The sequence below is a fragment of the Thalassophryne amazonica genome, chromosome 15 (genome assembly GCF_902500255.1).
Source record: "Thalassophryne amazonica chromosome 15, fThaAma1.1, whole genome shotgun sequence".
NCBI classification, from domain to species: Eukaryota; Metazoa; Chordata; class Actinopteri; order Batrachoidiformes; family Batrachoididae; genus Thalassophryne; species Thalassophryne amazonica.
This window is the reverse complement of record NC_047117.1, coordinates 14,091,038-14,103,170: the sequence shown is the minus strand read 5'-3', so window position 1 is coordinate 14,103,170 and position 12,133 is coordinate 14,091,038. Positions and strand designations below refer to the sequence as shown.

The window sequence follows — 12,133 nt, the reverse complement described above, 5'->3', positions numbered from 1 at the left end:
ATGTAAAAAATATTACAATTTGAAAACAAATGCACCCGAACGTGATGACTGCTGCAACTGCTTAATGCTAACTTTTAACATTAAAAATGCCATAGACATGCTAACGGGTTGGCATCGCTCCCGTTTTTAAGTTATAAAATACATCTGTCAACTGTTTCAGACCATAACAGGTCAGTTTAACATAGAAAAGGTAAATAATACTCACAGATGTATGCTCTTTAGGGTTTTAGTGGGGGAAAATTAAGCGAAAGAAAGAAAGAATAAACGAAGCAATAGATCGAAACACTGCTTTAATCTGCGAACCACTGCTTCAATTGGTTCAAGGTTCAAAGCAAAGGTGCGCTGCAGAAAAGTTGATTACAGACTCGCTGCAGGGAATGTAATCAATGTAGAGAAATGATAATTTTCCTGACAAACACCCCCCAAACAACGGCCACTCTGAAGGACCGATAACAGAATCGTTAAGCAAAAAGCTTATTGATGTCGGTGGATCGAATCATTTCTTAACGATACCCGAAAGGAACCGGTTCTCGACAGCCATCCCTAAACCTGGCTGTGTGAATGGCCCTACATCAGGGGTGCCCAAGTTCTGTCCTTGAGATCTACCTTCCTGACACTCTTAGTTGTCCAATCAAAGGCTCATTAAAAGCCTGCTAACGAGTCTTTCATTGGATTCAGGTGTGTTGGAACAGGGAGACAACTAAGAGTGTCAGGAAGGTAGATCTTGAGGACCGAACTTGGGCACCCCTGCCCTACATTTTCTAAGAACCCCACGAGTGTGCTGTTACCAAGCAACACAGATGTCATGCAAGTGCCCTCCTGCAACACAAATGGCATGATGAGTGTGTTGTCATCATTCCCCATACCACAATCCAACATTTTAAGGTGCAGATGAGGTTGTCTCTCTCTGGTTCCTCCTCCAACATTGGGGAAAACGCTCCAGAATCCATGGCGCTTCTGTGTAAATCTATGATGTTTCTTAAATATTATGTAAATGCTAGCGAGAAATAAACACTTCTAAATATAAAAATGCTGTTTCTGTAACCTGATGACACCTCTGGAGTGATTTACAAGACATTTCACGGACATCAGCATCACGCATTGCATCAAGGTAACTTCCGGTCTTTTCAAAAGCACATGCATGCGCACACATACGTCCTCCTGCAGAACGTGGTGAAAAGAAAATATTCATTATGAAATTCCACACCGATAAATAAGTTCTCTTTATTAAAATGAGCTGTAATTTTACAAAACGTTTCAAAAATAAACCAACATTGTAATGCTTGGATTTCAGGAGAAACTGAATCTTTCCAGTTTAGTGAAATTTGGGTTGCCCTATAGCGTTAAAGATGGCACACAAAGTCGTCTCTCTCTCTCTCACACACACACACACACACACACACACACACACACACACACACACACACACACACACACACACACACACACACACACACACACACACACACACACACACACACACTCGTCTTCAACCACTTATCCAAGATTTGCTCACGGGGGGCTGGAGCCTATCCCAGCAGTCATAGGGTGGGGTACACCCTGGACAGGACTGGACGTGTCCTGTTCCACCAAACTGAAGAGACAAACACTTACTTATGCCACCAGGTCCTTCATCCCCTAGCTGCTCCTGGTGTGTAGTGGGCACCTTGCATGGCAGCAACCTCACATCAGGCTGAATGTGAGGCATTATTGTAAAGCGCTTTGAGTGTCTGATGCAGATGGAAAAGCGCTATATAAATGCAGTCCATTTTTACCATTTACCATTACACACATTACAGTCCATCACAATAATGAAATAAAATATTAATCCAAGGTCAGATTCAAGTTTACTGGTAAGTACTTTTTTCTTTTTTTTTAACAAACTGGTTTGATTGATACAGTTCAAGAATCACTGCTGATCTCAGAAATAGAAAAACATACCTGGCCAGGTAGCCTCTGCAGCGAGCTTCAAATTGGTCCACACAGCGTCGGAATTTGGTGAATTTCTTCCTGACAAAACACATTTGAGTGTATCTTTGTAGCGTCATGGCAGCGATGTGTAGCACGCGGTCGCGCTTCCCCTCCAAAAGCTGATACAGCTCCTCTCTAAGGAAAATCTATGACACAGAAAAGAACAGAATTCATGTCATTGCTGTGATCACTGTGAGGATGTAGTGCACATGTGTGCTTGTGTGTTCCTCACTTTGCTGACTCCCAGCTGATAGGAGCCAGTCTTCACAGGACAGAGCTTATGCAGCATCATCACACAGTTTTGTCCATCTGCTGGTGGAGGATCATTCATGCAAAGCAGACATTTATACCTGTGCATGCACACACATACACACACAAAAGCAAACAAATTACTCAATTTCAAATTAAACAGCACAAACACAAGCAAAGATAAAAAAGGATCAGCTGAAGCTTGCTTTCTGATTCGGTGTAATTGTGACAGTGGAAATCTTTGCATTTTTTATTTCCAAACTTTACTTCATAAATAACTAGAAATTCGTGTGCAAGCAACCCCCCGCACATGCTGTCAAAAATGAACAAAACTGAAGATATTTTAACTTTTTCAATCTGACAAACCTGAGCAGGAAGCTGTGAAAGGGCAGTCTATATGGATAACCATCCTTCTTGATTTGAATAGTTTCCATAATTCCAGAATAATGCAGCTGAGTGTTTACCAGATCCACATCAAACACTCCTGGCTCCTACACACAAACCCACACAAAAATGGTTTATTACATATTAATTACATTAATAACTGAAATTTTATATTAAAGCTGTACGGACTTTCAGATTTCACAAAACAAAAAATTGAACAAAATTTAGTTTCCACTGAAATTCAAGCATTATAATAATCTATATTATAACAGCCAAATGGCTTCTGTGTGTGCATGTATGTGCACGTGTGTGTGTGTGTTTGGCTTCGATCACGGACAAACTGGGGAGAGCTGACATTTGCCGCTTGGTATGCTTATGTATTTTGGATCAAGGATGAACACTACGAAAACAGAAAGTTGATAGGACAAATATTTTTGGAGAAATTAGTGATATTAGCTAACAAAAGTAAACAACTCTGTGTTTCGCAGTTGTGACTCTCGCTCCGTCTCGCGGTTTGTGACTCACGCAAGAAATCTGTTTCGGCAGAGTTCCAGTTCACGTCACAATGTAAACAAACGTCGTGAAGTATGGACAACAAGACAACATCAGAGCAGAGCAGAAGTCCATCACAGGTGCTACACCTTCTCTCAATAACCCTCTCAACCTGGGAGAACGTGTCATCAAAATAATCGCCCGTGAACTCGCTGGATCAACGCCATCCACATCCTCATTAGTCATTGTTTCTGTGAGACGCTGTAACTCTGCTGGCACCGTGGTGCATTTTGGGAAGCGCAGGGGGTTGCCGGGGGCATTATGGGAAACGTTAAAGTACCGAATGGATGTTGTGCTGTAATGCACCATCGGAATTCAGGGTTTTGGGGTTTTAAATGTTGTTGTGGTTCATGAAAATTCAGTAAGGTATATCTTATATATTATATTCCAATTCTAAGGTGGAACTATGCTAGTATACTAAGGTATATCTAAATATCTAAAAAAGGAAGAGCAAAATAGAAGAGTACAGAAAAGAGTAGAGTAGAGCCACTTGGGTGCCTGGTCTTGAGAACCAGGGATGGTAGATTGAAAAGCTTTTTTATCCCATGGGAACTCTCCCTACCCACCCAAGCGGCTCAAGAAAAAAGTACAGTAGTGTTCAGAATAATAGTAGTGCTATGTGACTATTTGTCCATTTTAAAGCATTGGAGATCATTGTAGATGAACAGTCTGTAATTTTTTGCACCTGCGTATAAGTTTTCCCCTCTCCAATCAACTTTTTAATCAAACTGTTGTGTGGGCCGCCAGAAGAGGAGGTACTGCTGGCCCACCACCAAAGGGCGCCCTGCCTGAAGTGCGGGCTTCAGGCACGAGAGGGCGCTGCCGCCACGGACACAGCCGGGAGTGACAGCTGTCACTCATTAATTCCTGACAGCTGTCACACATTCTACATCATCGCACTCCATAAAACCCAGACGTCATCTCCACCTCATCGCCGAGATATCGTACTTCATTAGAGGTAATATCCTCAGCCTTTTTGTGGTATTTTGTAAATCAGTTTATTGTGTGTGTTTGCAGGAGTACCGGTCCTTTTTGTGGAGGCTGTGCAAGACGGCACTCTTTTTCCTCTGAGGGATCGCTGCAACGTATTGAGTGAGAGGTGGAGGTGGCATTCCCACCGTTGTTGTTACTGGGTGTACACACACCCACACTTGACTGTAATTATATTCTGAGATTGTCTGTATGTTCGTTGTGCACATTTCACAACATTAAATTGTTACTTTTTGGCTCATCTATTGGCCGTTCATTTGCGCCCCCTGTTGTGGGTCCGTGTCACTACACTTTCACAACACAAACTACGCTGTTCTTCTGAACAATGTCTTGAACGCCCCATTTTCCTCAGACTTTCAAAGAGAAAAGCATGTTCAACGTTCCAAGCCTTGGTTAACGACGTCTTGCGGGACTGCACCGATTCGTCTTCGTATATCTGGACGATATTCTCATCTTTTCTCCGGATCCTGAGACCCATGTCCAGCATGTACATCAGGTCCTGCAGCGGTTATTAGAGAACCGACTGTTTGTGAAGGGCGAGAAGTGCGAGTTTCACCGCACGTCTTTGTCCTTCCTGGGGTTTATCATCTCCTCTAACTCCGTCGCCCCTGATCCGGCCAAGGTTGCGGCGGTGAGAGATTGGCCCCAACCAACAAGCCGTAGGAAGCTGCAACAGTTCCTCGGCTTCGCTAATTTCTATAGGAGGTTCATTAAGGACTACAGTCAGGTAGTTAGCCCCCTGACAGCCCTGACCTCTCCAAAAGTTCCCTTCACCTGGTTGGATCGGTGCGAAGCCGCGTTCAAGGAGTTGAAACGACGGTTCTCTACTGCGCCAGTTTTGGTGCAGCCCGACCCTAGCCGCCAGTTCGTGGTTGAAGTGGACGCCTCTGACTCAGGGATAGGAGCCGTGCTATCCCAGAGCGGAGAGACCGATAAGGTTCTTCACCCGTGTGCCTACTTTTCTCGCAGGTTGACCGGAACGGAACTATGATGTCGGCAATCGAGAACTCCTTGCAGTGAAAGAGGCTCTTGAGGAGTGGAGACACCTGTTGGAGGGAGCATCTGTGCCATTCACGGTTTTCACTGACCATCGGAACCTGGAGTATATCAGGACCGCCAAGCGGCTGAACCCCAGGCAAGCCCGCTGGTCACTGTTCTTTGGACGTTTTGACTTCCGGATCACCTATCGCCCCGGGACCAAGAACCAGAGATCGGATGCCTTGTCCCGGGTACACGAAGACGAAGTCAAAACGGTGCTGTCGGATCCACCGGTGCCCATCATTCCGGAGTCCACTATCGTGGCCACCCTCACCTGGGACGTGGAGAAGACCGTCCGGGAGGCCCTGGCACGGAGCCCGGACCCCGGAACCGGTCCGAAGAACCGTCTATACGTCCCACCAGAGGCCAGAGCTGCAGTCTTGGACTTCTGTCACGGTTCCAAGCTCTCCTGTCATCCAGGGGTGCGAAGGACCGTGGCAGTTGTCCGGCAGCGCTTCTGGTGGGCGTCTATGGAGGCCGACGTCCGGGAGTACATCCAGGCCTGCACCACCTGTGCCAGGGGCAAGGCTGACCACAAGAGGTCCCAAGGGCTTCTCCAGCCACTTCCTGTGCCTCATCGCCTCTGGTCCCATATCGGCCTGGATTTCGTCACGGGCCTCCCGTCGTCCCAGGGCAACACCACCATCTTCACGATAGTGGACCGATTCTCCAAGGCGGCCCAATTCATGGCCCTCCCGAAGCTCCCAACAGCCCAGGAGACAGCAGACCTCCTGGTCCACCACGTCGTCCGTCTGCATGGGATACCCACCAACATCGTCTCTGATCGTGGTCCCCAGTTCTCCTCACACATCTGGAGGAGCTTCTGCCGGGAACTGGGGGCCACTGTGAGCCTCTCGTCCGGGTATCACCCGCAGACCAATGGACAGGCAGAACGGGCCAATCAGGAGTTGGAGCAAGCCCTGCGCTGCGTAACATCTGCACACCCGACGGCCTGGAGTGAACATCTGGCCTGGATCGAGTATGCGCATAACAGCCAGGTGTCCTCTGCCACCGGCCTCTCCCCGTTTGAGGTGTGTTTGGGGTATCAGCCCCCATTGTTTCCCGTGGTGGAGGGAGAGGTCGGTGTGCCCTCGGTCCAGGCCCACCTGCGGAAGTGCCGTCGGGTGTGGCGCTCCGCCCGTTCTGCCTTGTTGAAGGCCCGGACGAGGGCGAAGACCCATGCGGACCGCTGGCGATCCCCGGCCCCTGCTTACCAGCCCGGGCAGGAGGTGTGGCTGTCCACGAAGGACATCCCCCTCCAAGTGGACTCCCCCAAGTTGAAGGACCGTTACATTGGACCTTTCAAGATCCTCAAAATCCTCAGTCCTGCCGCAGTGAAGCTCCAACTCCCAGCTTCACTGCGGATCCACCCGGTTTTTCATGTGTCCAGACTCAAGCCTCACCACACCTCACCCCTCTGTGCTCCCGGTCCAGCGCCGCCTCCTGCCCGGATCATTGACGGGGAGCCGGCTTGGACAGTGCGCCAGCTCCTGGACATCCGTCGAATGGGCCGGGGGTTCCAGTATTTGGTGGACTGGGAGGGGTATGGACCCGAAGAACGCTCCTGGGTGAAGAGGAGCTTCATCCTGGACCCGGCCCTCCTGGCCGATTTCTACCACAGACACTCGGACAAGCCTGGTCGGGTGCCAGGAGGTGCCCGTTGAGGGGGGGGGTCCTGTTGTGTGGGCCGCCAGAAGAGGAGGTACTGCTGGCCCACCACCAAAGGGCGCCCTGCCTGAAGTGCGGGCTTCAGGCACGAGAGGGCGCTGCCGCCACGGACACAGCCAGGAGTGACAGCTGTCACTCATTAATTCCTGACAGCTGTCACACATTCTACATCATCGCACTCCATAAAACCCAGACGTCATCTCCACCTCATCGCCGAGATATCGTACTTCATTAGAGGTAATATCCTCAGCCTTTTTGTGGTATTTTGTAAATCAGTTTATTGTGTTTGCAGGAGTACCGTTCCTTTTTGTGGAGGCTGTGCAAGACGGCACTCTTTTTCCTCTGAGGGATCGCTGCAATGTATTGAGTGAGAGGTGGAGGTGGCATTCCCACCGTTGTTGTTACTGGGTGTACACACCCATACTTGACTGTAATTATATTCTGAGATTGTCTGTATGTTCGTTGTGCACATTTCACAGCATTAAATTGTTACTTTTTGGCTCATCTATTGGCCGTTCATTTGCGCCCCCTGTTGTGGGTCCGTGTCACTACACTTTCACAACACAAACTACGCTGTTCTTCTGAACAATGTCTTGAACGCCCCATTTTCCTCAGACTTTCAAAGAGAAAAGCATGTTCAACAGGTGCTGGCTTCATCCTTAAATAGGGGACACCTGATTCACACCTGTTTGTTCCACAAAATTGACGAACTCACTGACTGAATACACTACTATTATTGTGAACACCCCCTTTTCTACTTTTTTTTTACTAATAGCCCAATTTCATAGCCTTAAGAGTGTGCATATCATGAATGCTTGGTCTTGTTGGATTTGTGAGAATCTACTGAATCTACTGGTACCTTGTTTCCCATGTAACAATAAGAAATATACTCAAAACCTGGATTAATCTTTTTAGTCACATAGCACTACTATTATTCTTAACACTACTGTATATATAATAATAAATAATAAGACATAAGAAAGATAAGACATCATATATATAACTATATTTAAATATTAAGGGTAATAAACAACATATACAATAAATATGGTACTATATAATATACAGGAGTAGGTATTAAAATCTAAATATTAATATAGGAGAAGATATGGTCATGGTCCTCAAGACCAGGCTCCTAAGTGGCTTTACTCTATTCTTTTCTACTCTCCTATTTTACTCTTCCTTTTTAGATATACCTTTGTATACTGGCATAGTTCCACCTTCGAATTGGAATATAATATATACAAGGGCTGTCAATAAAGTAACGGTCCTTTTTTATTTTTTTCAAAAACTATATGGATTTCATTCATATGTTTTTACGTCAGACATGCTTGAACCCTCGTGCGCATGCGTGAGTTTTTCCACGCCTGTCGGTGACGTCATTCGCCTGTGAGCACTCCTTGTGGGAGGAGTCGTCCAGCCCCTCGTCGGAATTCCTTTGTCTGAGAAGTTGCTGAGAGACTGGCGCGTTGTTTGATCAAAATTTTTTCTAAACCTGTGAGACACATCGAAGTGGACACGGTTCGAAAAATTAAGCTGGTTTTCAGTGAAAATTTTAACGGCTGATGAGAGATTTTGAGGTGATTCTGTCGCTTTAAGGACTTCCCACGGTGCGAGACGTCGCTCAGCGCTCTCAGCCGCCGTCGTCAGACTGTTCAAGCTGAAAACCTCCACATTTCAGGCTCTATTGATCCAGGACGTCGTGAGAGAACAGAGAAGTTTCAGAAGAAGTCGGTTTCAGCATTTTATCCGGATATTCCACTGTTAAAGGAGATTTTTTTAATGAAAGACGTGCGGACGGGTCCGCGCGTCGGCTCGCAGCCGCCGCGATGCTCCGCCACAGGAAAAACACCTCTGTTGGAAGCCTTAAGGACAAGTTGGAACATGTCCTGCCTGTTAAACAATTTCTCATATACTCACTCCACTGAAAGCCATCAAAAGCTGCCTGGATTTTACAAATGGTTATCAACATGGAGGTGTTTTTCCTATGCCGCCGCACCGCGTCGGCTGCGTCCCGACGTGCGGATCCGTCCGCACGTCTTTCATTAAAAAAATCTCCTTTAACAGTGGAATATCTGGATAAAATGCTGAAACCGACTTCTTCTGAAACTTCTCTGTTCCCTCACGACGTCCTGGATCAATAGAACCTGAAATGTGGAGGTTTTCAGCTTGAACAGGCTGACGACGGCGGCTGAGAGCGCTGAGCGACGTCTCGCACCGTGGGAAGTCCTTAAAGTGACAGAATCACCTCAAAATCTCTCATCAGCCGTTAAAATTTTCACTGAAAACCAGCTTAATTTTTCGAACCGTGTCCACTTCGATGTGTCTCACAGGTTTAGAAAAAATTTTGATCAAACAACGTGCCAGTCTGTCAGCAACTTCTCAGACAAAGGAATTCCGACGAGGGGCTGGACGACTCCTCCCACAAGGAGTGCTCACAGGCGAATGACGTCACCGACAGGCGTGGAAAAACTCACGCATGCGCACGAGGGTTCAAGCATGTCTGACGTAAAAACATATGAATGAAATCCATATAGTTTTTGAAAAAAATAAAAAGGACCTATACTTTATTGACAGCCCTCGTATGATATACCTTAATGAATTTTCATGGTATTTTATTAAAGAAACAGAAGCTATGATGTAATGTGTATTGTTATCTATCTAAAGTAACTCTGTTAGCATACTATAGGAAAATAAAAAGCATAATCCATATGCTATCAAATGGAAACCTAAGAACTTAGGTACTATATGTTGATATCTTTAAAAAGAACACATAAACTGATGAATCATTCAAATCTATCTAAATCAATCAAATCTAAACCATGTTAGTTTGAATTTCAAGACAGTGCAAATTTTAAAGACATTGGTGATATAACAATTATGTATTTGAAATTTTTTAAAGTCATTTCTAATTATTTATTTAAATTTTATGTTGTATCGTTTTGTGTAAAGTGCCTTGAGACGGCTTTTGCTGTGATTTGGCGCATTATAAGCTCATTAAATTAAATTAATTAAATATATTATGAATCCCATATTTAAATGCTAAGGAATAATATTATAGTGGTGCTAAAGAAAATTCTTTTTACACAGCAAAATCACCAGTGTTAAATTAACCTGGACAGTGTACATATGGTCCCATTCTGACCAGAGTAGGACCATATGTACACTGGCAGTGTTAATTTAACACGGTCAGTGTTAGTTTTACACTGGTGATTTTACTGTGTATGATCAAAATCTTGAAAAACCATGGGGCTGTACAGCTTTAAGTCTAATGAGATTACTGCACTGTCTCTGAAAATACAGCAAAGGAATTAATGTCACTCCTGTTCAAACATAAGTAGAAACAGATTAAAAGGTCAAAATCGTTGTTTTAATGGAGATCCAGCTGAAAGCTTTGAGGCATTCAAACCAACCAACAAACAGACAAACATCAGTGATCACATGGCCTACTTGGTGGAGTAAAAAATGCAAATAACCACTGCAAACCTCTTTGCACACGCCACCCAACACGCAAATATACCTTATGATGGTTTGGCTTGATGCATCGCACAAAATAAGGGTTACACCTGTGACAGACGGAACACAGCGAGCGAGTGAATGAATCAATCACTTCCTATCTCAAAGAATCTGGAGTTTCCCAACAAAATGCACAATGTTAATTTACAATCCAGACATTCAAGCAAAATGCAGGGATGCACTCGATGGCAGCTATGGGTTGGGTTTAGAACTTTACATTGTTGCTGGAAGGTGCAAAATGGTAAAATGAGCACTGATGACAAAACCTTTCCATCTTCTCCACAAGCTCCTGTAGGCTGATCTGGAACTTGGCGCTGACCGTATTGGCCTGGTAACGACGAGCCGTGCTGCCACGCCGCATGTTAGACCGCTGCTGAGACACACTCTCAGAGTACTTCATGAAGAGGCTGGACACCATCTGCATGCATGCAGAGAGGACCAAGAAATCATCAACAGCAACTGTAGATGTCTGTAGTAGCGGCATAATGCTACAGCGAGTTCACGGGTTGGTTACAAATCATGGGGTCAAGGACACGGGACATAAAGTACCTCTCAGGTTTCCTCACACAGGTATAGAGCAAAACACTTAAAATTTTACAAAAGATGCAACAATAATGAAATGTTTAACACCTGGCTGGAGAATCTACAACAACACACATCAAAATGCATCAGATTCTGCTAATAATCAAATCAATATTTCGACGATTTTTAATTTAAAAAGTCAAAACTAATGAGTAATATGCTAATTAAAATCAGCAATATACATAAAAAGTGATCATTATTTGAAATTGCTTCTGCTGAATTTCACTTGTAAAGACTGATTCATAGCTGTTTGAACTTAAGACAGTTTCAAGGAGAACCTCAGGATTTTTCAAATGGTGCCCTATTTTTTCTTTAGACATTTTCGAGTTAAACTTTTCAATCAGGATGAAATGGATTTAAATGGCTCTAATATTGAATTAGAAAGTCATTTTAAGTTGATTATCAATGAGGAGCTCATTTTTTTCTGCTTCCAGTTGACTTATAATGACTCAGTTCAGAGTATCGTCATCAAAATAGAAGAAAGGTAAGGCAAGATGAAAACTCTACAGTACAGTCATTTGAAAAAAAAAATGATTGCGGTAACCGTGCACACATGTACCTCTGTAATGATCCTGAGGTTTTTAGCTTGCACCATAGATTTACATTATACAGCTGTGTAGCATATAATGGTATTTGTGTTCCAAGTCAAAACTGGACAGGTTAACAAAGTTTTTGTTCTGTGCTTAATAACCCAAAAACATAACACAAATAGCGTCCAGACTTCTTCTTCTTCTTCTTCTTTTTTAAACACAGCTTACTCTGTTCTTGCTCTGGATGAAGAGGTCCAAGAGATCCTGGCGGACCATGTCGAAGTTCTTATCCAAGAACTTGTGCACCTGTAGCATAAATAATGATAAAAGTGCTCAATTATAAGAACAACTTCTGCTCCCATGACTATGATGAAGTCAGATTTTCCTTTAAGTTGGAACTAAAGCAATTTTGCACAAGACAGTTTCTAACTGGCTGCACGGTGATGGTGGTATGAGTAGACTGACTTAGGTAGGCCACACAAACTAGTCCCCCCTCTTTCATATTGTACATATAAACTAGTGTAGTTAGTGTAACCAGGATTTACAGACTTGTTTATAGTGGTGGTAAGTCGTAACTAACTAACGGAACTCTGGGTGCCGTATTGTGTCCAAATACCTGGTAGGTGACCTTGCCAGCGTAGTGTTTCAGGGTG

At 44.6% G+C, this 12,133-nt stretch overlaps 1 protein-coding gene across 1 annotated transcript in view; it reads right to left on the bottom strand.

Moving 5' to 3' along the window:
- myo15ab (myosin XVAb) overlaps positions 1-12,133 on the bottom strand; it is a 110,957-nt gene that overhangs the window by 69,686 nt on the left and 29,138 nt on the right. The window contains 7 exon segments of the mRNA XM_034187757.1: positions 1,942-2,117; positions 2,204-2,321; positions 2,587-2,711; positions 10,373-10,418; positions 10,635-10,786; positions 11,709-11,786; positions 12,097-12,126. Of these exon segments, the coding sequence (XP_034043648.1) occupies positions 1,942-2,117; positions 2,204-2,321; positions 2,587-2,711; positions 10,373-10,418; positions 10,635-10,786; positions 11,709-11,786; positions 12,097-12,126 (725 nt within the window).